Here is a 26,250-nt window from a genome sequence, read left to right on the forward strand (position 1 = left end):
ATGAGTCCGGCTTAATGCTGCGTGTAATGCATGTTAATGTTACAGGCACCGAGGGACCGCCGGCCCGAGGGCTCTGGGATTATTTATCACAAAACATTTGTATTCTTCCGTCGGAGAACGGTTGATCCCGGATAGCTGCACACTAATCCTTCACTCCGTTAATTAAAAAGAAGGGAAAAGCAATGGAACTGGTGGCGGTGGTGATTTTTTTTTCTTTTTCCAGAAATGTAATCATTTCTGGAGAAGCTTAACCATCTGCTTGAGGTTAAGTCTACAAGCAGATTGTATTTTCTGCTTATTTAAACCTGGGGATTTTAGTTTTTCCTGAAAAGGGGAGGGAAATGCATGCCAGTGCTGCTTATTGGAGAGCTAGAAGTGCAGCAACTTTAGTTCCCAGGGGAAGTAAAAGTAATGTTTTTTTCCTGCGATATCTTCCTCCGGGATGAGGATTTATGGTTTGATAGCATTGCGGTTTTATTCAAAAACAAGTAGTGACCTTTCTTACCTCTCCTTTAAAAACCCAGCTGAATATGAAGAGGGAACGTTATTCTCTCAGTTGCTTAAGAGAGAAATGTCAGAAACAACCACTGTCTTCAAGTAGAAGTATTCCATTTGGCCCTGTTTGATTTGTTTTGAAAGTGAAAAGATCGCAGCAACATTAGACTTTGTTTCCCTGATCACCCTCAAAGAGGACCAACCATCAACACGATTTTCCACAGAGGTTTTAGTCCTCAGGTTGTTGGGAGCAATTTATAGAAAAATGCAGCGTCTAGTGTAAAAGGAAATGCTGCCCCTAAGAAGCAGAAATGTTTGTTTCTTGTTCTTTCTCTCTCATCTCCTTCTCGCTTCTTTTCCTTTTTAGTTGCTAACAAGCCCAACGCTGCCCGGGGGCCAAGGCTGTGTCGTCAGTCCCATGAAGAGACTTTCAGATTTCCACCATTTTTTTGGCATTAGGATGCTAGTCGTGTCTGTCTGGAGAAGAACCTGAATTCACAAAGGCAGCCTTTGGTTGCACTCTAACTCTGTCTTTAACTGCTCCCTGCCGCTCACTGCTTGTCTAACTGACCAGGATATACAGGAACGCGATTAGATGTGAACAAACATGCGCGGTGCTCTAAAGAATTGTTCTCTTTATCTCAAAACTATAATGGCACTCTGATACAGCCTTTTCTGTTTATGCCAGTCTGTAAACAAATCATCTATGAGATATTTATCTAATCCCAACCACAGTATAACACCTGCTTAGAGACAAGTATGATTGAGGCTTTATGACACTGCTTTTACGTTGATTATGTTGATACATGTACAGACCCACTTAAGTGAATTAAAGGCGTGTAATGCGTATTTGTATGGGTCTTTTGTCCGTTTATGATTCTCAAAGTAATCGTTTTAAGTTCCAGAACCTGTAGCTCACACTCATTTAAACACTGATTAAAAATGAATACTCTGACCTATCAAAGATTCTTTTTGTAAAACCCAATTTCGCATGTGATGATTAATGAATGGGACTGTTTATAGTGTTTGTATTCATCTTCAAAGGGCTCTAATTAAAAAGCATTATGAAGTCCCAGGAGCCTACTGTTAGTGGCCACTGGGCCATTTGAAGCAGAGCGAGTGAGTGCTTAAGCTTGTGTGTTTTGTTTACTGTATTTCAACACGTAGTCATGGGACCTCAGAAGAATAGTTTATTATTTTTCTGAAGGTGCAATGGGGATTGCAATAAAACAATAACACGATGTTGGCTATCACCACGGTCCTGGCGCAGTAAGGCACTGGGAACACCAAGACAAATCCTTACTCATCCTCATCTAGTAAACCCAGCCTAGGAAAGGACACCCGTGACACACTTTGACTCCTAATCCAAATCTGGCTCTGACGTCTGGTATCAAACTTACGCCCTGTCCTCACTTTAATGGGTCAGGCGAACAGACACGCGGATGTGAAAGGGTTAAACGTCTACAGTAATTAGAGTCGTATTTCGCGTCGGCGTCCTCCAATACGGAGCTGCGAGAAGCCACGTCCACCCCCTCCATCTCTCTTTCCATCTCTCTCTCCCTCTCTCTCTCTCTGTCACACACACACACACACACATACACACGCACCTCCCCACCGGCTCCTCCAAGTGCCTAATACACTGTAAAATCAAAGCGCGAGCCTCCCCCGTTCATACCGGTGTTGCGCGTGGAGCACAGCACCGAGAGAGGTGCTTTCACTCTACTCCCGCTCTCTCATTCTAAGTATTCGGCAAAGTTACCCATACAAATAAATGTGACTAACTTCAATCTTAGGGCCGGCTCCTTTTCTCTATTATGTACAGCTGAATGTCTTTATGAGGCGAAAGATGTCCGTGTGAGGTGCTTTACGCACGGGGCTGAAATGGATCACATTCTCTCCAGAAGCAGCTGGGTGCCGGTGACTGGCCTGGTTATATGTCTGCTTCTGTGCGCGTGTGTCGTGGACTTGGTTCTCGCGCAAATTCGCTACTCCATCCCAGAAGAGCTGGAGCATGGAGCTTTTGTGGGCAACATCGCTGAAGACCTAGGTTTGGATGTGGCAAAACTGTCAGCCCGTCGATTTCGTATCGTTTCTGGCGCAAAGAAACAGTACTTAGAAGTGAACTTGGAGAACGGGATTCTCTTCGTCAACGAAAAGATAGACAGAGAAGAGCTTTGTGAACGAAGCCCAAACTGTTTTTTGCACTTACAAGTGGTCATAGAAAACCCGTTAGAACTATACAGAGTTGAAGTGGAGATTTTAGACGTGAATGACAACTCCCCCAGTTTCCCGTGGAGCGAGTTTAATCTTGACATCACAGAGTCCGCTGCGCCCGGCTCTCGTTTCCCGTTGGAGAGCGCCCAGGACCAGGACGTTGGCACCAACTCTCTGCGCTCATACCTGCTGAGCGCAAACGAGCACTTCGCACTGAACATCCAGACGCGCAATGATGGGAGCAAGTTTGCTGAGCTCGTGCTGGACACCCCACTGGACCGGGAACAGCAGAAAAAGCACGAAATGGTTCTGACTGCTTATGACGGGGGCTCACCGGAACGCTCCGGGACAGCGCTGATAACTATTACAGTTTTGGATGCCAACGATAACGTGCCTGTGTTTGACCGCGCAGTTTACCGCGCCAGCCTGGTGGAGAACGCACCGAGAGGGACGCTGGTGCTGAAACTGAACGCCACAGACCTGGATGAGGGCTCGAACGGGGAGGTTACTTATGCGTTCAGCGGACACGCACCACTCAAGGTGCGCGAACTGTTCAGCGTGGACCCGTACATGGGTGAAATCCGAGTGAAAGGTATTGTGGACTACGAGAAAGCAAGTGTATATGAGCTGTATGTGCAAGCGAAAGACAGGGGACCCTCGGCCGTGGCCGTACACGGCAAAGTGCTGGTGGACATCCTGGATGTAAATGACAACGCTCCCGAAGTTATCCTCACATCAGTGTCCACTCCCGTTCAGGAAGATGCGCCAGCAGGTACGGTGATAGCGGTTATCAGTGTTATGGACCGGGACTCTGGAGAGAACGGAAACGTTGACTGCCAAATTCCAAACAACGTTCCCTTTCAGCTCCACTCATCTTTTAAAAACTATTACACTCTAGTGACAAGCGAGTTTCTGGACAGAGAAACCGTATCCGAATACAACATCACCCTCACAGCACGAGACCTGGGCTCTCCTTCGCTCTCTACCAGAAAAACCATTCTCGTTCAAGTGTCTGACATTAACGACAACCCCCCGCGGTTCTCCCAACCTTCATACACAGTTTATGTGACCGAGAATAATGCCCCGGGCGCTTCCATTTGCTCTGTAACTGCATTCGACCCCGATTCTAACCAGAACGCCTATCTGTCTTATTCTATTCTGGAGGGTCAGATTCAGGGCATGCCCGTGTCCACTTATGTCTCAATCAACTCTGACAATGGCAACATCTACGCACTGCGCTCCTTTGATTACGAACAATTAAGAAACTTTCAGATTCTGGTACAGGCACAGGATGCAGGCTTCCCCCCTCTCGCGAGTAATGTCACAGTTAACGTCTTTGTTTTGGACCAGAACGACAACGCACCTGTTATCATATCCCCACTGCCGAAAAACGGCACTGTGGCCACGGAGGTGGTTCCGCGGGCAGTAGACGCTGGCTATCTGGTTACCAAAATAACAGCGATAGACGCAGACGCGGGGCAGAACTCCCGCTTGTCCTATCAGGTGTTACAGGCTACAGACCCGGGGCTGTTCAGCGTAGCTCTGTACACGGGAGAAATCAGGACTATTCGTCGAATAGTAGAAAAAGACGCAACAAGACAGAGACTGGTAATATTAGTCAAGGACAACGGGCAGCCACCGCTTTCCGCCACTGTCTCCATTGTCCTCACAGTGGTAGACAGCGTGCCCGAGACCCTGTCAGATTTCGGGGACCTCACACTCAGCCCGCAGCCCCCTTCAAACCTCGCTCTCTACTTGATCGTGTCCCTGAGCACTATATCCTTAATATTCCTGGTGGCTATCATCGTGCTGGCTGCAGTAAAGTGCTACAAGGATAGCGAGACTCTCAGCGGGTACAACCTGCCCCCCCTATCCTGCTGCTGCTGCGGGGGGTTTCAGCCAGAGCCGCCCCCGGAGATGTTCAAAAAATCCAACCTCAACCTGCAGATTTCATCCGCCGCCAAAGTGCCCACGAACTGCATGGAGGTGAATGGAAATAGCAGTCTCTCTCAATCATATTGTTATAAAGTGTGTCTAACCCCCGAATCAGCCAAAAGTGACTTTATGTTTCTGAAGCCGTGCAGCCCGAGCAGCACACCGAGGAACAACGAGGCAAAGAGCGCGGAAAACTCGTGGAACGCGCAAAGCCGGAGCGCATCTGTGAACAACGGAGCAACTACTCCCAGTGAGGTAGAGTGAAATCAGCATATAGTATAAAACAAAGGAGAGCGAGCTGCTCGTTTAATTCCACCCCATTCCACACATTGACACAATAACAACTATCAACTCAGTTTCCATCAGATGTGAATCTAGACTGTGACATTCTCCCATGAAGGTCAAATCGCGCATGCCATACAGGCTTGTACTCAACTTGAGGAAAACCTTCAGTAAAGTCACTCTTTTCTTCTATCACTCCCTCGTTAGTGTTTTCGCACAGCGTGTCGTCTCCACAGCGTTTTAATATAATTGTGGCAATAATGAATTCTAATTGTGCTGCCCATGTTAATGTTTTGCACCCGGGAAATGAAATGAGACGACGTGAGATTACATTTTAATTGACATGTTAATGAAAGTGTAAAGCCCCATCTTGCGAGGAGCATATGCTGTGCAAAAAACCGTGTCTGAGAACGAAGTGAGATGTCAATTACTGCGCGAGAGGAAGATGAGATGTAGTTCAGGCAGTCTCCTCTGTTCAGTCTTGGTATCAATTCAAGCATTTAATAATAATTCGAGAACTAATTATAGAGATCGTGACCTGCGAGAACAATGTCTACATCATCCAGTGTTATTGCCACACAGTTTTCATGCAGTGACGTGCGCCTGCACACACCTGCTTCCAGCGTATCTACCTGAACAAAAAGTCAAGGTTACAAACATGAAGGTGAATGGCAGCTGTTTGAAATTGTCAGCCTTGGGTTCAGGCAATCCATGTCACGGGCACTCGGGTTTGTGAACACGCCTTCTTGTTTTCAAACTAACAATACAGGACAGATAACCTCACTAACTATGCCTCAAGGGCACAAGGACGACCGAACCATTATACCAGACACAATGTGGCGTATTCGCAAGAGGGGGGTGGCTGTCCATTATTGATGAAAAATGGCAAATGGTCGGTTTTGGGGAGACAGGGGAGGACATCGCGAGGGGAGGGGGCAAGGAGAAGGAGGGGGCGCAAGGACATGGCTGGACTGAGACGTGGACAGCCTGTAGATCGGCCCCAGCACTGTCCTCTGAATGCGAGGAGAGAAAGAGAGATGTGGCTTCATATTTGTCGAGCAAGGGTGGGGAGGAGGAGGGGGTGAAAGGGAAGGAAGGAGAAGGGAGAAAGGAGACGAGGAAGGGGGGTAGTTTACAGAGGCAGGGTGTCTACGCCCGTGTTTTTTAAAATTTTTTTATTATTATCTTAATAGAGGGAGCAGCAGACCACAAATATGTGCGTAATGCCGATTCCGGTATGAATCAGCCCTGACTCTTTGTCCCCTCCGCGCTAATAGCGTGGAGGGGACAAAGAGTCAGGGCCTTGATACCAGACTCCACCAGGCTGACTGAGAAATGTCAGCCCGGTCACTGACACATACACCTCTGGCCACAAGAGGGAATTCGAGGTCACGGTGAATGTGCCGCCTGTAGCTAAACTCCTTCAGGAGAAAGTGTCCTTTTTATTAATTGGCTCCACCAAATCACCCGGTAGTGCCCCTCAGCGTGCTCACGTGAGTCACAGTGAGGTTGTCTCTGGCGCGTCAAAGACAAATCACAACGAATCACAAATACTCGAAGCAAGTGCATAACCGCGCTTAAGTTGACGAATTGAAGGTGAAAAGGGAGATTAAACACACATCTAAGCGCGCACGACACACAGGAAAGGTAGGCGAATGTGATGTGTGCCACGGTGTGAATGCGTGGCGAGACGTGCTGGGTTACTCCATTTACAGCTGCGAAGGCCGCAAACTTTTCAAGGCTCTCTGCGAGAATTTTAATTAAAAACCTTGCTCGAGGAGCGTCAGGCAAATATTAATGTAAAATGATGCATAAAATCCACAAAACAATGACGTGTGTAATTTTCTTAATTTCCTCCCTGGCACGGTTCCCTTTGAAGATTAAAATCATGTTTCGTTTCATCCCGGTGGGGTTCTAATTGGTTTTGTGCATAGCTGGCTGAGGACAGTATTTTGAATACCAATTCTAATAATAGCTTACGTCGCATTCTTCTCGTTAACAACTTTAGGTGAATTAATGGAGCGTGGAATCCATACTATGAGAATCAAACTGGAATAAATATCACTCGGGTGCTCTCTTTCACCCTTCCCGCTGCGCCACGGAGGATAAAAGCAAAACTAAGTGACAGGCGAATCGTAGCTGGAGGCGTCACCACCTCCACTCTTGAAATGAGCATGTTCTGCCAAACATCCACGGGGCGGCAGCCACGATCCATCTGAAAAGAATCGTGTCTTCAATTCAGGAGGGATCCCAAGAAAGTCTACTCCTGTCAGCTATCAGTGACCTCTATCATAACAGACATCGTTTAGATGAAATTAAAAATAGAGCCACACGGAACTGATCGTTAACATGAATACCCTTCCATTAACTCTGACAATATCTTCCCTCTGCAGCTAAAGCAGCCAAACACAGACTGGACTCTCACGAAGAACCAAAACTCCTCTATTAAAAGGTATAGTTCTGAACTTTGACCTGACTTCTGTAGAGCAGCATTATGACCTGCCCCCCCCCCCCCCCCCCCCAACACACACAAACACACACATACACACACAAGTATGTGCTCAATAAAGCTCTAAAGCATACAGTCTGCATAAAAAATTCTCATGTCAATATGATTTGCATTTTCATAAATATGAGCCAACAGTGTTGTTACACAGACTTATTTCATTTGTAGTTACAATTCCATAAACATGGATGGCACCCTCATGCGAAAAGCCATGCATGCAGACCCAGAAAACTATGTCACCTCAATGGCACCTGGACAATACTGGACCTGGGGTACTCACATGAGAGGCACGAAAGGTGAGAGAGGCTAAATGCATTCCTGCTTATGTATGCATATGGAGTATTTCATCTACACTACTTTAATATTACACACGCTGCGCATCCTCGTTCTTTAATTTTTTGACTTTTTTTGTTATTCCCTTAACTCACTTGTAGCCGACGGCCTACCTCATCCTCACTAAACTGACCACTAAACAGATCACTGCTCCTTTTACTGCATTTAATCGTTAACAGTCCTTACAGCAAGCTGTAAAGACATGAGTCAGTGTTGAATAATAAGCAGTTGTTTCTTCTCTCCTTTCTCCTCATGTTATAGATTATAAAATGTCTCCTTCACCCAGTGGGATCCCCTCTCGCCCCTGGACTCCTCGGTGTACACCTCCTCCCCAGCAGCAGCAGCCTTCAATCCCCTCCCACCCGCACCCACACCCACCACCCGATTACCACCACAATGTGTACATCCCTGGGACGCCATCAGGCTTTTGCACCCTGAGGCCTGCCGCACAGCGAAGCGACCTAGATGTCCACAATTCATTTTCTACTTTTGGAAAGAAGCGCCGTCTCCAGATGTCGCCCCAGGGAGAGACTGCGATCATAAATAATGACCTGTACAATGACTGACTTTTCAATAACTGCCCTAGTGGATGATTAAAAAGATGGATATCCTTATATGAAAACAGAGGTAGAGCCCACCCAGTACATAAATTAATGAACATATGATTTATAAGTGGTATGAAAATAGAAAGGGAAAGAGGAATAATGTATGGACAATCTGTTTTGACGAAGGATAATGAAGGTCTGATGGCTATTTATTTGACATGCCACTGCAACATTGTCAGCATATGTGTCTGTTTTTATTATTGGAATTATCATTATTATTATTTAGACAATCAAACTGGAGCAGCAGTTACATCCAAAATAGTTTTTGAAAAAGCATTCGTGGACAATAATTTTGCACATCCTTATGAATTTATATTTTTTGGTTACATGAAAAAGAAGACGTGCTTTTCCTTTTTGTATCTTTGTTTGCTAACAGAGCTTGTGTGAATATGACAAACAGTGAGTATGTATATGCAAGCTGCACCATGAAGCAGACTACTGTAATGACAGGGGAGGGTTCCTTCCTTTACACATGTACTGTATACATTTATGAAAATAAAGTATTTTTTTCATATGGCCTTCCTCTTTTCTTTCAAGCAAGCATTTGTGACCTGCTGTAATTCATAAAACATAATCCCTGCACCAAAACGCAGATTCAGTCGATGTGCACGCATAAATGATTTAGATGTAAGTTTTCCAGATCTATGTTTAATTAGCCTGAGTTAATTATTTTGAGGTGAAAAAGTTCCAGAGCTACTCGTACAAGGGTGAAAAGCTTTTCGCCTTGGTAAGCTGTTTTCCATGGTGAGGAATAAACATAGTAAAATGCTAACATATGCTAATTGGAGTGCTTGCATTTCCATTTGCCCGCAGAGAATAGTGGGGTTCATTAACTGAACAAACAGAACCTCCTCTCTCGAAATATCACTTTAATTAAGACCACGAACAGGAATACAAGGGAGGAAAGGGAAAGGATGGGGGTGGGGGGCTCTTAACTCCAAATGCCACACCTGAATCTGAGCAAGGGGGCCTGTGGCTTCTCTCTCTATGTATGCCCTTTTATTTCTTTCTTCTCTGGGAATTAGTTCACAGCATCAACAGATGGGAGCTGGCCACTGGCCAGAAATGAGCAGGGTAATTAGGTTGTCCTATGGCTCAGATTGAAAATAATGTCGTTAATAAGGAAACGGGTGTCCATAGAGAGCATGGAGGGGAGCAGAGTAACCTTCTCTGTAGTAAGGTGATCCACAGGGACAGTGGAAGGGGCAGCCATTTTTAGATCGGCTTGGCTCATTTTCAGGTTTTGATCCTTGAAATAAAGTGAAAGTTGGACATTGTTTTTTTCTTTTCTGTTTTAAAAACGTTCAGAAACGCCAAATTCATGTATATAAAATAGATCACATACATATCAGCTTCCTTTAAAGTCAGCAACTGGTGAAATTGTAGTGAAATGATAAAATATAAAATCTCAACGTTTCTTCTCTTACAGCATAGCAGGACTTGTAACGCAGACAAACTGGCTTCATTTCCACATCATGTAACCATTACTGTCGGTCGCACTGGGAGCTGTCCATTGTCATAGTGCTGAAACGGCTTTGTCCATTTGTGCCTCTAAATCCAACTGCAACGTTTCCTGTTGTCCACCAGAGGGCGCTTAGAGCACGGTGCAGCAGGCTGGATTTAATGCTTTCACAGCAGCCTCTCACATACATAAATCATGACCTCTTAAAATGTTTTGTTTTTAATTTTTAAGTAGTGATAAGAAAACAAAGTCATGAGGTGTAAATTATGCTCGTAAAATACAAATAAATTACATACCCCTCCCCTGCCCCTCTAATGTCAGTGGTTTAACCAAAAAAATACCAATAATGCAACAACATAACATAAGATGAAAACGCTGTTACAACACTGTTACAACAACCTTGCATTCATTAATGTAAAAAAAATTACACTACTTTAATGAAGCAATTGAATGTTGCAGCTTGCTGTGGTGAAAAGCTTTAAATACTGTTGATTACATTAATCTCTGTTTGTTCGTTTTTTTAGTTAACCACATCTTACTCTGCAAACTAACTACTACAGTTTCCACCAAAATATAAATACATAAACAAAGTAGTTGAGTAAAAAACACACAATTACACAAAGAAACATAGATGAAATGTGGTTTAAATACTCAAGAAAAGGACAAAAAAAGAACAAGTGCCTCCGAAAACTACTTAGTAAACTGTAAGTTAAGTTATTTATATATTATAGATGTTTAAATTTGATTCATTTATGATCACAACGTTTTCACAGTAAATATACTGACCAGTTTTTCCACAGAATAGTTCCCCGGTAGAGGGCATCATTGAGTAAAAATTATTTTAGTGATCCACTTATTTAAAACTCTTATCCAACCCAGGGAGAAGTGTTCCCCTCCAAACAAAACTTGTTGGACAGAAAATATTATGAGGACACTGTGTAATGTACAAACAAAACAAACAAGCAAAAACAAAAAACTGTTCGAATCTCAGTGGGAGTCATACTGTCTGTTGCATGGCCCCCCATTTTTTTGTGTCTCTGAAGCCCTTTATGACTCTGTCTGTTTGCTTAGGGTTGTTGTCATATGGGCAGATCAGATTCTTCACTAATAGTCTCATGCATGATAACATCTGAGCCTATATTGCAAAGCCTAGTGCATTCTTGGCACAAAGCATAATGAAAAAGTAATTAAAAAAATTGTAATAAAATGTAATAAAACTTTGGCAGTCAAGGAGTACTACCAGTACTACCACATATATTAGTGAGCCACCATTTCATGTGTAAGATGGCTCCGTGTACATTTTTAAACTTAATTTTCAATCTTTAAGATAATTAAATAAATGTAACAATCATTTCCATCAAATCTGACTTTTTATATCAAGTGTGCATGGATTTTTTAAATGTAAAGTTGTGGTTTCAGATAATAAAATGTTTTAAATAAAGCATTCCAAACCATGAAGTTATATAAAGTAGTGACTCAGACACATTCACATTCTAGTGACCAGTGCTGTTTCCAAATTAGTTTCATCTTCAACAAATCTAAAATTATTTTGACCAATATTATTTATTAGAAAAAGTCTGGTTTCACATTTTTAGAGGCATTTTCTAGCCAATCCTTACAGTGTATGTACAAAGGCAATGGCATTTTAAGCAGTGATTGATTAGAAAATAACACATGTTGAATTAACACAAAAAACTACAAAAAGTGAAGATTACAGTTGGGTGTGACCTGATTAAAGCATCCATAGATACAGGCCAGACTCACCTAGTCCACTTGTGGGACCAGAAATAATAGATAATCAGATAACTGAGGTTAGATTGTTAGAGGCTGTGATGATCACTGGCACTCCTTTTGGCTCTTTTAAACGCAGGGTTCTCCTCATCATGACGAACTGTCAGCTTAGGTCTTTAAGGGAAACTTGAAGGATTCAAGGATTCAAGGAGCTTTATTGTCATTCGCATCACATGTTTACATGAGGTGGAACGAAATTACGTACACACGGTCCCGGAGCGAAAAGAAACAGAATAATGAAGGAACAGTATTTTAAATAGTAAGTAAATTAATAGTTAAAAAAAACAAAAACAAATACCAGTACCAGTCGGGAGAATAGATATAGAAATGTAGGTATAAATACTTTAGCAGCAAAAGGGCATAATGACCAGCATTGATAAAGTGACGGTGTTAGTAAGTGTCTTATTGTAAACTGTGATATAATCCAGTTGCAGTACAGAAGGTAAACCACAATACCCAGGTGATGTGTAGCTCTCTCTCTTCTGTGAACATGACGATCCATATACAGTGGAAGTCCCCAGTGAGCTGTTTATTACATTTATCAATCCCATTCTCCTTTGCCTTAAAACTATTGCACAAAAACACTTTTCCTTCTATGGGCTTCTCACAAGAGCAGTTATGAGTGTACTTTAATGAGCAGATAATAATTTTATTGCAGCCCGGAAATACTTCCAGGCACTAAGTGTACTGAGTGTATCCTTGACTATCATAGAGCTCACACTAATTAGAACATTGCGTAACATATTTTTTTTCCATCAGTGAGATCTGCCTGTGGATCGCAGCTTGTACTCTGACTTGCAGAGTACAACAGTCAGACTGAAATCAGGAACATAACGATGCATGATAACTGTGTGCAAACATTTCACATACACAGCCAGTGGTGGGAGGTAAAAAGCTGACCTTAATTCCCCTTTTTGTCAAGAACTTTGACAAAACAGTAATCTAAAAGGAGACGAATTGCACGGTGAGAGATTTTGCTAAGGCAGCTGCAGTAAACTCTGACACGTGCTCTCTATCTTTCTCTCTTTCTCTGCCAACAGTAAACATCCTTTGATTGAGAGTATCACTCTTTCCTGATTCCAACCAGTCAGATTTTGGCAATACTCTCTGCTGCTGTCAGCTGTCATTTAGGTGTCAGATCAAGGAGGGACGCAGGTCTCCTTCACACAATTCACCTCCAGGTTTTATCACAGTGTCTTCTCACTGATTACATCACACCCACCCACATCTTCATCATTGTTCTTTACCCCTACTGTACCTCTCAAATGTGTAGCCTTGTGGAGTATATGTGGTAAAATCTAGTAAACACTTGACTCCACTTACACTTCAACTGTTACTTATTGTGGATGTTTACCCTAAAAAACTTTCTGTTACTTGAGCCTCCTTAGACTGAATGCTTCTCCCCTAAACTACTATAAAGTTAAATGCATACAATGTGTTTGTTTTAGTCCAATACCTACTTCAACTTCACTACAATTTGGCTGCTATCTTGTAGAGACCAACTACATGCGGATTTCTTGACTGTTTCCATATCACAGGCAAAACAAAACAAAACATGTTTTAAACTTTTAAAAATTTATATAAAAGTAAATGGAAATAAAAGTCACAAACTACAAACTGTACAGTAGCATCTACCAGCACAGGTCATTTGTCAGCTTAGGGTAGACTGTAGGCTGGCGTCAAGTAGTAACAGCGCCAACAGGCTTGTGTATAAAGGCACAGAAAGCTAGAAAGGTTTATGTCTTTATTATACAATCATATACCTCAGTAATGTAGGAGCTGTTATATACAGCTGTTTTAAATCATCTAGTGGCATGTAAATAAAATAAAGACATGCCAACTTAAGGATAGTAGATTGTTTTATCCTCCATGATTTATTCCCTTGTTATAAAGACCTCAGACAATATTTGAAATTAATCCTTTATTATTACAAAACAAACAACTGTCTTTTGAAGACATGCCCGATGAATGAGAGATGTTGTCAGGATAAAGCACACAGTGCTGCTCGTGCGCCTGTGTGTGTGTTTGGGGATGTCCTTCCATGCGTCAGTGCCTTGCGAAGCCGCAAAGCTGATTTCAGAGCTGAAGAATTCAATACACTATGTTTAGCGTGTATCGCACGGTGTCACTGTTGACCACTAGAGCACACTACCACACTACTCTTCTTCTCTGAAGTCATGACACACCCATTTGTAAAGGCAAAGGACACTGCTTTCTTAAATGGGCGCTTATGATTATTTACACACAGAACCTTAATTCATTCATGTCTATTGTTTTTCTGGATTTTTTTTGCAAAGATACTCTGTGAAATCTTAAGAATCACAGACATAAAACGGCTTTTAGGATCTGGCTTATTATTTTCCTGCAAAGGAAAGGATGAGATTTTGCATTGCCGTCTTTGTCTTGTGTGCAACATGGCCAGCCGCTTTGTCGGTGACACGGTACTCCATACCCGAGGAGAAGGAAAGGGGATCTGTTGTGGCTAATCTGGCTGCAGATCTGGGACTTGAGCCAGGAGGTTTGGCGCAACGAGAGGTAAAACTTGATATTTTTTCCAACAAAAAATACCTAGATTTTAACAAAAAGACGGGCGAACTGTACATCGTAGAAAAAATGGACAGGGAATATCTTTGTCCGGCGAAACCCGCGTCCTGCTTTTTAAAGCTCGATGTGATCATAGAAAGCCCCTTACGTATCTTCAACATCGAGCTGGGAATAACGGACATAAACGATAACGCTCCACATTTCCGACGGGACAGAGTAGAGCTCGACGTTTCAGAATCTGCAACGCCGGGCGAGAGGTTCTCCCTGCCCAACGGCGTGGATCCAGATGTTGGTATAAATACAATTAAAACGTACAAACTCAGTGTTAGCGAACACTTCACAATCGAAATTCAGACAGGTAGCGACGGAACTCAGTATGTAGACTTGGTGTTGACCAAATCGTTGGATAGAGAACAGACTGCTGTTCATAATTTAATACTAACTGCAGTGGATGGCGGTGTCCCGGTGCGCTCTGGCACTGCTAATATTATTGTAAGAGTACAGGACACAAACGATAATCCCCCACGGTTTGATAAGCAGACTTATACAATTAACATGACGGAAAACACCCCAATAGGGACCTTAGTGATGAAGCTAAACGCCTCGGACCTTGACGAGGGTTTGAATTCAGAGATTGTGTACTCATTCACCCTTTACACGTCGGAGAAAACACAAGAGGTATTTTCACTGAATCATAACTCTGGAGAGATAACTGTGAAAGGAACTATAGACTATGAAGATATGAAATTCTATGAGATGCACATAGAGGCCAGAGACAAAGGCACGCATCCCTTGCTTGGTCAGTGCAAAGTGGTCGTTAATGTGAAGGACATGAACGATAATTATCCGGAAATCATCATACAGTCTGTTAAAAACACAGTGGAGGAGAACGTAGCAGTAGGAAGTGTTATTGCACTTGTAGATATAAGTGATAGAGACACGGGGGATAACGGAAAAGTAAGCTTAACTATACATCGACCCATGCCCTTTACAATTAATACATCTTCAGATCGACCCATGCATTACAAGCTCATTGTGTCCGAGCCTTTAGATCGCGAAAAAGTACCTGAATATGACATTACTCTAATTGTAACAGACGCAGGGATGCCACCTTTATCTGATAATGAAACAATAACTGTCCATCTGCTCGATGTTAATGACAACGCGCCACAGTTCCCCCAGTCATTTTATACTATACGTGTCATGGAGAATAACGCACCTGGGGCCTTGCTCAGCTCACTCACTGCCTTTGACCCCGACCTCCATGAAAACCAGTATCTAGTTTATTTCATAATAGAGAAGGAGATAGCCAACACCTCCATGTCTATGCTGTTCTCCATCAATCCAGAGAACGGTAATCTTTACGCACTCAAAACCTTTGATTATGAGATTGAGAAGGAGTTTCTGTTCCACATCGAGGCCAGAGACTCTGGCTCTCCTCCTCTCAGCAGTAACGTGACCGTCCACATCATTATTGTGGACCAGAACGACAATGCTCCAGTTATTGTGTCTCCGTGGCGTGCACAGGGCTCTGTGGTGGAGGAAAAGATCCCCAGATCCACTGATAAAGGATCCCTGGTTGCCAAGGTGATAGCCGTAGACACTGACTCTGTGCACAACTCTCGGATCACCTACCAGTTTCTACAGGTGACTGACGCCACCTTGTTCAGTCTGGACCAATACAACGGAGAGATCCGGACTATGAGGATGTTCAGTTACAGAGATCCACGCCACCAGAGACTGGTTGTTGTTGCCAAGGACAACGGAGAGCCTGCTCTCTCTGCTACAGTCACCATCAAGCTGACCACAATGGAGACTGCTGTTAAAGCCTACTCTGACATGACTGAGGAGCCTCTGGAATATGACATCTTCTCAGACATCAACCTGTATTTGGTCATCGGTCTGGGCTCGGTGTCGTTTCTGCTGCTCATCACCATATTGGTCACCATCGTGATCAAGTGTCAGAAACCCAAGCCCAGCAAAGCAGCTCCTCCCTCCAGGAACAGTGTGATCAGTGAGAGGAACTCCACTATCGCAGACTCCACTCTGGTCTCCAACGATGCCTACTGGTACAGTCTGTTTCTAGCAGAGACCAGGAAAGGAAAGCTGGTGGTTAGACAGCCTCTGCCAAAGGGCTCCAGGTACATTGTGTCCAGCATACCAAGAGGGACAGGACTGACAGACACTAGTGACTCAGCAGCTTCTACTCTGCAGGTGAGAGTTCAGTGTCGATATTTGAATTTATGTTCATGATTTTTTATATTCATTATTCATTCATCATATACAGTAGACTCCTTTCACAATGTAAAAGTTCAGGAGTGATTTACTGTTATTTAAGCTCATTAATAGTATTATAGTATAGTATTTTCTAAACGCACCTGTTATTTTTTGTACTATATATATATATATATATATATATATATATATATATATATATATGTATATATATTTATTGAAATTATATATATTGAAATTGAAATTTATTATAGAATATTCGGGGAATCATTCAAAATCTCTGATATAATATTATATATTATCGGTGTCGCTGTTCCATTAGTAAAAGGTGGAACTACGAACGTAACCAGCATTCACTGTGGAGGTCGGGATACGACCAGACAGCTCAGTGGTGCTGAAATTGCAATGTGAAAAGACGTGTGGCCATTTTACTGCGGGAACAACATAGCGGGAAAATTTTTGTGTGAAAATATTTGTGGTCAAATCCGTTACAGGAAATTTTTATATTATTGGAAAGTAAAGCATATCGTTTAAAGTGCTGCAAGTCCGTGAACAACAAAGGGTTCCTCATAACAATGGCGTCAGAGAAATGGTACGTGCTGTTCATTGCTCTTCTGTTTTCGATTGTGTGTCAGATATCGGGTTCAGTAACTCATTATTCGATGCCGGAGGAAATCAAAGAAGGATCCGTTGTGGCTAATCTCGCCACCGATCTCAGCCTGGATGTTAAATCACTGAATCAGAGGAAGATGCGTCTTGATATCATCGCGAACAAGAAATATCTGGATGTGAACAAAGAGACTGGTGAGCTGTATGTTGTTGAAAAGATCGACAGGGAACATATTTGCAATACCAAGTCGTCAGCGTCTTGCTATCTTAGACTGGAGGTTATATTAGAAAACCCTTTACGAATATTTAATATAGAAGTAGAAATTCTTGATATGAACGACAACGCCCCACAATTTCGAAGAGACGCCATACATTTGGATATATCTGAAGCGACGCCAAGAGGAGAACGATTTTCTCTGAGTAATGCAGTCGATCCGGATGTGGGGTCCAATTCAGTGAAAACCTATCATTTGAGTGAAAGTGAATATTTTAATATAGAAGTTCAGACCGGAAGAGATGGAACGAAATTTGCGGATTTGATCTTAAAACAGACATTAGATCGAGAGCAGCAGCCTGTTCATAATTTGATACTTACAGCTGTAGATGGAGGAACACCCGCTCGTTCTGGCACTGCCAGTGTTATTGTTCATGTTCTGGACACAAATGACAATCCACCTGCCTTTGAAAAAGAAAATCTTAGTGTTAAAATATTGGAAAACTCTCCGATTGGAAGTCTTGTTGTTGATCTTAATGCAACAGATTTAGATGAAGGGTCAAATTCTGATATAACATATTCATACAGTTTATATACGTCAGAAAAAACACAGGAGACATTTAATCTGAATCCTGCCACTGGTGAAATTACAGTTAAGGGAGTGCTGAACTATGAAGATTTCAGGATTTATGATATGGAAGTTATAGCTGCTGATAAAGGAGCCACCAGTTTATCAGGACAATGCACCATAAAGATTCTAGTTGAAGACATGAATGATAATCACCCAGAAATATCAATTAAATCATTTCAGAGTCCAGTGACTGAAAACATCGAGTTAGACACAGTGATAGCTGTAGTTAGTGTCAGTGATAAAGATTCAGGTGATAATGGAATAGTTGATCTTCATATTCCAGATAATATGCCTTTCAAACTGAGGGAGTCCTCTGATAACTATTATGAATTAGTAGTGTCGGAGCCTTTAGACCGTGAGAAGGTGCCGGAATATGACATCACTTTCACTGTGACAGACAGAGGCTCTCCTCCTTTATCTGACAATGAAACTATGACTTTAGAGCTGCTGGATGTTAATGACAATGTCCCACAGTTCCCCCAGTCATTTTATACTATACGTGTCATGGAGAATAACGCACCTGGGGCCTTGCTCAGCTCACTCACTGCCTTTGATCCTGACCTCCATGAAAACCAGTATCTAGTTTATTTCATAATAGAGAAGGAGATAGCCAACACATCCATGTCCATGCTGTTCTCCATCAATCCAGAGAACGGTAATCTTTACGCACTCAAAACCTTTGATTATGAGATTGAGAAGGAGTTTCTGTTCCACATCGAGGCCAGAGACTCTGGCTCTCCTCCTCTCAGCAGTAACGTGACCGTCCACATCATTATTGTGGACCAGAACGACAATGCTCCAGTTATTGTGTCTCCGTGGCGTGCACACGGCTCTGTGGTGGAGGAAAAGATCCCCAGATCCACTGATAAAGGATCCCTGATTGCCAAGGTGATAGCCTTAGACACTGACTCTGTGCACAACTCTCGGATCACCTACCAGTTTCTACAGGTGACTGACGCCACCTTGTTTAGTCTGGATCAATACAATGGAGAGATCCGGACTATGAGGATGTTCAGTTACAGAGATCCACGCCACCAGAGGCTTGTTGTTGTTGCCAAGGACAATGGAGAGCCTGCTCTCTCTGCTACAGTCACCATCAAGCTGACCACAATGGAGACTGCTGTTAAAGCCTACTCTGACATGACTGAGGAGCCTCTGGAATATGACATCTTCTCAGACATCAACCTGTATTTGGTCATCGGTCTGGGCTCGGTGTCGTTTCTGCTGCTCATCACCATATTGGTGACCATCGTGATCAAGTGTCAGAAACCCAAGCCCAGCAAAGCAGCTCCTCCCTCCAGGAACAGTGTGATCAGTGAGAGGAACTCCACCATCGCTGACTCCACTCTGGTCTCCAATGATGCCTACTGGTACAGTCTGTTTCTAGCAGAGACCAGGAAAGGAAAGCTGGTGGTTAGACAGCCTCTGCCAAAGGGCTCCAGGTACATTGTGTCCAGCCTACCCAGAGGGACAGGACTGACAGACACTAGTGACTCAGCAGCCTCTACTCTGCAGGTAGGAATTTGATATACAGATATGATATTTTATCTACATAACTAGAACATTTAAATGAATTACAATTATTTTTTCTATTTTCCCCTTTACCTTAATCCACAAAAAAAATTCAGTGAATTATTCAAAAATCCCATAAATTATCATGAGGTACCACTATCAAATGCACTACTTAGTACATAACCAACATAGCAATAATCCATCATCATGATTTAGCAGCTTTTAATTGTGTTCAGGTCTTGTCCTAAAAAGTCAAGTCTGCAGTTAAAAGAACAATCTAAAAACCCGTGTTGTAATAGCAGTATAAATAATGTATATTTAATAAATGAAATGCAGTATTCAGGATCCACAAAGGTTAACTTTTTCATGACTTATTCACGTTTATTGATTTTTATATACCTTTTACGTTAGTACTGTTAGCACAGGTTTTTTTTCTTATTTAACAATCAGTTTTAGGTGCGCCGTTATCTTCATGTTGTTAGAGTAACTTAATCTCAACTAACTTCTCTGGCTGTGGCCAATCTTTACAGCCATTTCCTCCCTGTTCTTGTTTTTGTGTAAATAAAATATAATATAATGTATTTTCAATATTTTTCCTGTGCATTCTGTATATGCAATATTGGCAACTCGTGCATTTATGATTAATACAATTGAGTACTTTATTATCTCTAATAATTTGTTTTTATCAGTGGTAAAGAGCGACTAGATCACTACGTCATCTAAAGTACCATGGTCATAAAGATATGGATAGAGAATCATTAGATCTATAATGAGACATTATGCAAAGTTAATGATAACTCGAAGTGCCACCATATTTGAAAATCGTCTGCAGCATTTTAGTGATATCTCGTTTTATAATGTAGAGATCGTGAGGTCATTACGGTTCATTGCTTTGACTGGTGGATTGTGTCTGAAATTTGATTGTTTTTTCAGCAATAATCAATTTGAACTGATTACATTTAGTAAACGTCACCTTTTATGTTTTGGGACCACCATTAACGGTACCCAGGTCCGTGTGTAGTAAAAACAAAAATATATGCAAAAACCAACGAAAATCAAGAATAACTCGAAGACGTGTGGTGTTCATTGCGGCTCAAAGGCTCCGAAAAAAATCTCAGGGGTGGCGCTATTCTATCAGTAAATTGCAAAGCAAAGAACATAAAAGCAGAAAAGCGTGATGGTCTTCGCACGTTTAGAAGCAAGAGGACAGCGTCGTGGTGCTGAAACTCGGCTGCGAAACGCGCTGGCCTTGATTTAGCTTAAATGTGCTTTGGAATTCACACTATGTGCGTTTGGCTCAGAAGAAAGAGGGGAATTTTTTTACATGAATATTGCTAGAAACAAACATTATATCGTTTGAAGTGTGATGAACTCCCATACAAGACGGCTTTCCAGAACAATGGAGTCTTACGAGAGGTACGTGATCCTCGCTATTATTTTTTCTTTTGCTCGGTACACATCGGCCTCAGTGACTCATTATTCAATAGCAGAAGAAATGAAAGAAGGATCCGTCGTGGCTAATCTCGCCACCGATCTCGGGCTGGATGTGAAAACACTGAATCAGAGGAAGATGCGTCTTGATATCATAGCGAACAAGAAATATCTGGATGTAAACAAAGAGACTGGTGAGCTGTATGTTGTTGAGAAGATTGACAGGGAACATATTTGCCCTTTTAAGTTATCAGCATCTTGCTATCTAAAATTAGAGGTTATACTAGATAACCCAGTAAGAATATTTAATATAGAAGTAGAAATTCTTGACATGAACGACAACGCCCCGCAATTTCGACGAGACGCCATACATTTGGATATATCTGAAGCGACGGCAAGAGGAGATAGATTTTCTCTGAGTAATGCAGTCGATCCTGATGTCGGATCCAATTCAGTGAAAACATACTATCTGAGTGAAAGTGAATGTTTTAATATAGAAGTTCAGACCGGAAGAGATGGATCGAAGTTTGCGGATTTGATCTTGAAAAAGACTTTAGACCGAGAGGAGAAACCTGTTCACAATTTGATACTCACAGCTGTAGATGGAGGAACACCTGCTCGTTCTGGCACTGCCAGTGTTATTGTACGAGTTTTAGATACAAATGATAACACACCCACCTTTGATAAAGACAATCTGAATGTAAAGGTATTGGAAAATTCTCCGATTGGAAGTCTTGTTGTTGATCTTAATGCAACAGATTTAGATGAAGGGTCAAATTCTGATATAACATATTCATACAGTTTATATACGTCAGAAAAAACACAGGAGACATTTAATCTGAATCCTGCCACTGGTGAAATTACAGTTAAGGGAGTGCTGAACTATGAAGATTTCAGGATTTATGATATGGAAGTTATAGCTGCTGATAAAGGAGCCACCAGTTTATCAGGACAATGCACCATAAAGATTCTAGTAGAAGACATGAATGATAACCACCCAGAAATATCAATTAAATCATTTCAGAGTCCAGTGACTGAAAACATTGAGTTAGACACAGTGATAGCTGTAGTTAGTGTCAGTGATAAAGATTCAGGTGATAATGGAATAGTTGATCTTCATATTCCAGATAATATGCCTTTCAAACTGAGGGAGTCTTCTGATAACTATTATGAATTAGTAGTGTCGGAGCCATTAGACCGTGAGAAGGTGCCAGAATATGACATCACTTTCACTGTGACAGACAGAGGCTCTCCTCCTTTATCTGACAATGAAACTATGACTTTAGAGCTGCTGGATGTTAATGACAATGTTCCACAGTTCCCCCAGTCATTTTATACTATACGTGTCATGGAGAATAACGCACCTGGGGCCTTGCTCAGCTCACTCACTGCCTTTGACCCTGACCTCCATGAAAACCAGTATCTAGTTTATTTCATAATAGAGAAGGAGATAGCCAACACATCCATGTCCATGCTGTTCTCCATCAATCCAGAGAACGGTAATCTTTACGCACTCAAAACCTTTGATTATGAGATTGAGAAGGAGTTTCTGTTCCACATCGAGGCCAGAGACTCTGGCTCTCCTCCTCTCACCAGTAACGTGACCGTCCACATCATTATTGTGGACCAGAACGACAATGCTCCAGTTATTGTGTCTCCGTGGCGTGCACACGGCTCTGTGGTGGAGGAAAAGATCCCCAGATCCACTGATAAAGGATCCCTGGTTGCCAAGGTGATAGCCTTAGACACTGACTCTGTGCACAACTCTCGGATCACCTACCAGTTTCTACAGGTGACTGACGCCACCTTGTTTAGTCTGGACCAATACAACGGAGAGATCCGGACTATGAGGATGTTCAGTTACAGAGATCCACGCCACCAGAGACTGGTTGTTGTTGCCAAGGACAACGGAGAGCCTGCTCTCTCTGCTACAGTCACCATCAAGCTGACCACAATGGAGACTGCTGTTAAAGCCTACTCTGACATGACTGAGGAGCCTCTGGAATATGACATCTTCTCAGACATCAACCTGTATTTGGTCATCGGTCTGGGCTCGGTGTCGTTTCTGCTGCTCATCACCATATTGGTGACCATCGTGATCAAGTGTCAGAAACCCAAGCCCAGCAAAGCAGCTCCTCCCTCCAGGAACAGTGTGATCAGTGAGAGGAACTCCACCATCGCTGACTCCACTCTGGTCTCCAACGATGCCTACTGGTACAGTCTGTTTCTAGCAGAGACCAGGAAAGGAAAGCTGGTGGTTAGACAGCCTCTGCCAAAGGGCTCCAGGTACATTGTGTCCAGCATACCCAGAGGGACAGGACTGACAGACACTAGTGACTCAGCTGCTTCTACTCTGCAGGTAAGAATATAATAAACAGATATATTTTTCTTCGTTTTCCCCCCCAATTATTGACATTGAGGGTTTCTCATTCATTGTTTCTTTTATTTGTGGGGGCTAATTAACAAAAATAAGTGAGGTCATGAACAAACTTTTTCATTATCTTAAAAAGGACCTGGAGTCAATCAGTCACACCTGACAATACAAGAAATAAATTAAAATATTCATAACTTATCTTCATGCCAAACATTTCAAACCATTATAAAATCCAAAAGGTGCCGCTGTTTGGTCAGGAACAGCTGAGACCATAACGTCATGACTGTGTGTCGTCGCCATTATTGCTTATAGTAAGAGAAGCGACAGTTTCCAGGTGCCGAAACACCCCCGTTCAACGCGTCTTGCTCATTTTACCCTGGGATATAGCTGGGAGTGAATCGGCTGCATATTTTTTAATTAAGGAGGGAAGAGAAATACTGAAAACTGCTATACACGTACAGTATATCTCTTGAAATGCAGTGAAACCTTAAATAACGGGAAAACGGGTCCCACGCAACAATGAAGTCGTTTAAGAGGTATGTTCTTTTCGCCGTTATTTTTAGTTCTGTTCATAGCGTATGGACCTCAGTGACTCATTACTCCATACCCGAAGAAATGAAGGAAGGGTCAGTTGTTGCTAACCTTGCTACTGATCTCAGCCTAGACGTTAAATCACTCGGTAAGAGGAAGATGCGGCTTGACCTTATCGCCAACAAAAAATATCTGGATGTGAACAAAGAGACTGGTGAGCTGTATGTTGTTGAGAAGATTGACAGGGAATATCTTTGTACACAAACGCTGACGGTGTGTTACTTAAAAATGGAAGTAATACTAGAAAATCCATTGAGAATATTTAATATTGAACTGGAAATTTTGGATATAAACGACAACGCCCCACAATTCCGAAGAGACGCCATACACTTGGACATATCTGAATCAACGCCGACAGGAGAAAGATTCTCTTTGAGCAATGCCGTTGATCCTGATGTGGGCAGTAATTTAGTGAAAACGTACCATTTAAGTGAAAGTGAACAATTTACAATTGAAGTTCAGACCGGAAGAGACGGGTCGAAATTTGCGGATTTGATCTTAAAACAGACTTTAGATCGAGAGAAGCAGCCTGTTCATAACTTGATACTCACAGCTGTAGATGGAGGAACACCTGCTCGTTCTGGCACTGCCAGTGTTATTGTTCATGTTTTAGACACAAATGACAATCCACCTATATTTGGTCAATCAATCTATAATGTAAAAATAATGGAAAATTCTCCGATTGGAAGTCTTGTTATTGATCTTAATGCAACAGACTTAGATGAAGGATTCAATTCTGATATAACATATTCATACAGTTTATATACGTCAGAAAAAACACAGGAGACATTTAATCTGAATCCTGCCACTGGTGAAGTTACAGTTAAGGGAGTGCTGAACTATGAAGATTTCAGAATTTATGATATGGAAGTTATAGCTGCTGATAAAGGAGCCACCAGTTTATCAGGACAATGTACCATAAAGATTCTAGTAGAAGACATGAATGATAATCACCCAGAAATATCAATTAAATCATTTCAGAGTCCAGTAACTGAAAACATCGAGTTAGACACAGTGATAGCTGTAGTTAGTGTCAGTGATAAAGATTCAGGTGATAATGGAATAGTTGATCTTCATATTCCAGATAATATGCCTTTCAAACTGAGGGAGTCCTCTGATAACTATTATGAATTAGTAGTGTCGGAGCCTTTAGACCGTGAGAAGGTGCCGGAATATGACATCACTTTCACTGTGACAGACAGAGGCTCTCCTCCTTTATCTGACAATGAAACTATGACTTTAGAGCTGCTGGATATTAATGACAATGTCCCACAGTTCCCCCAGTCATTTTATACTATACGTGTCATGGAGAATAACGCACCTGGGGCCTTGCTCAGCTCACTCACTGCCTTTGACCCCGACCTCCATGAAAACCAGTATCTAGTTTATTTCATAATAGAGAAGGAGATAGCCAACACCTCCATGTCTATGCTGTTCTCCATCAATCCAGAGAACGGTAATCTTTACGCACTCAAAACCTTTGATTATGAGATTGAGAAGGAGTTTCTGTTCCACATCGAGGCCAGAGACTCTGGCTCTCCTCCTCTCAGCAGTAATGTGACCGTCCACATCATTATTGTGGACCAGAACGACAATGCTCCAGTCATTGTGTCTCCGTGGCGTGCACACGGCTCTGTGGTGGAGGAAAAGATCCCCAGATCCACTGATAAAGGATCCCTGATTGCCAAGGTGATAGCCTTAGACACTGACTCTGTGCACAACTCTCGGATCACCTACCAGTTTCTACAGGTGACTGACGCCACCTTGTTCAGTCTGGACCAATACAACGGAGAGATCCGGACTATGAGGATGTTCAGTTACAGAGATCCACGCCACCAGAGACTGGTTGTTGTTGCCAAGGACAACGGAGAGCCTGCTCTCTCTGCTACAGTCACCATCAAGCTGACCACAATGGAGACTGCTGTTAAAGCCTACTCTGACATGACGGAGGAGCCTCTGGAATATGACATCTTCTCAGACATCAACCTGTATTTGGTCATCGGTCTGGGCTCGGTGTCGTTTCTGCTGCTCATCACTATATTGGTGACCGTCGTGATCAAGTGTCAGAAACCCAAGCCCAGCAAAGCAGCTCCTCCCTCCAGGAACAGTGTGATCAGTGAGAGGAACTCCACCATCGCTGACTCCACTCTGGTCTCCAACGATGCCTACTGGTACAGTCTGTTTCTAGCAGAGACCAGGAAAGGAAAGCTGGTGGTTAGACAACCTCTGCCAAAGGGCTCCAGGTACATTGTGTCCAGCATACCGAGAGGGACAGGACTGACAGACACTAGTGACTCAGCAGCTTCTACTCTACAGGTAGGAATTAATGCACAGACATGGTATTTTAGCTACATCGCTAATATATGTAAATTAATTACTATAATTTTAATGTTCCTTTTTTCCTCAACGTGATCTGCCAACAATTTTCAGTTAACTAATATAAAATGTCATAAGTTATCATGAGGGTACCACTATTAAATTCACTA

General features: G+C 42.5%; 4 protein-coding genes and 1 pseudogene across 5 annotated transcripts in view; all 5 read left to right on the top strand.

Annotated features, from left to right (window-relative positions):
• Window positions 1-2,128: 2,128 nt before the first annotated feature.
• LOC146392365 (protocadherin-10) lies at window positions 2,129-8,882 on the top strand. 2 transcript variants are annotated; one of them, XM_084945997.1, is made up of 5 exons: window positions 2,129-4,695; window positions 4,786-4,899; window positions 7,320-7,378; window positions 7,601-7,728; window positions 8,027-8,882. In XM_084945997.1, the coding sequence occupies exons 1-5, from the start codon at window positions 2,377-2,379 to the stop codon at window positions 8,329-8,331; spliced, it is 2,925 nt and encodes a 974-aa protein (XP_084802123.1). In that variant the 5' UTR covers window positions 2,129-2,376; the 3' UTR covers window positions 8,332-8,882. The 2 variants fall into 2 exon arrangements, with proteins under 2 accessions (XP_084802123.1, XP_084802115.1); XM_084945989.1 differs by having other exon boundaries at window positions 2,130-4,899.
• Window positions 8,883-13,779: 4,897 nt separating this feature from the next.
• Window positions 13,780-16,435, top strand: pcdh2a1 (protocadherin 2 alpha 1). The gene has a single exon (XM_084946010.1). It carries the CDS (start codon window positions 14,000-14,002, stop codon window positions 16,418-16,420), a length of 2,421 nt encoding a protein of 806 aa, XP_084802136.1. The 5' UTR covers window positions 13,780-13,999; the 3' UTR covers window positions 16,421-16,435.
• A 299-nt stretch (window positions 16,436-16,734) lies between these two features.
• LOC146392367 (protocadherin alpha-C2-like) overlaps window positions 16,735-26,250 on the top strand; it is a 38,478-nt gene continuing 28,962 nt past the window's right edge. Inside the window, exon 1 of the mRNA XM_084946106.1 lies at window positions 16,735-19,371. Within this exon, the coding sequence (XP_084802232.1) occupies window positions 16,978-19,371 (2,394 nt within the window). The 5' untranslated portion in view covers window positions 16,735-16,977. The remainder of the gene's footprint in view (window positions 19,372-26,250) is intronic.
• On the top strand, window positions 20,498-23,185 carry LOC146392368 (protocadherin alpha-C2 pseudogene; annotated as a pseudogene).
• LOC146392369 (protocadherin alpha-C2-like) lies at window positions 23,471-26,191 on the top strand. Its single transcript, XM_084946131.1, has one exon. The coding sequence runs from the start codon at window positions 23,693-23,695 to the stop codon at window positions 26,174-26,176; it is 2,484 nt and encodes an 827-aa protein (XP_084802257.1). The 5' UTR covers window positions 23,471-23,692; the 3' UTR covers window positions 26,177-26,191.

Source organism: Perissodus microlepis, chromosome 2, assembly GCF_051167445.1.
Source record: "Perissodus microlepis isolate ML-2025 ecotype Zambia chromosome 2, ASM5116744v1, whole genome shotgun sequence".
NCBI classification, from domain to species: Eukaryota; Metazoa; Chordata; class Actinopteri; order Cichliformes; family Cichlidae; genus Perissodus; species Perissodus microlepis.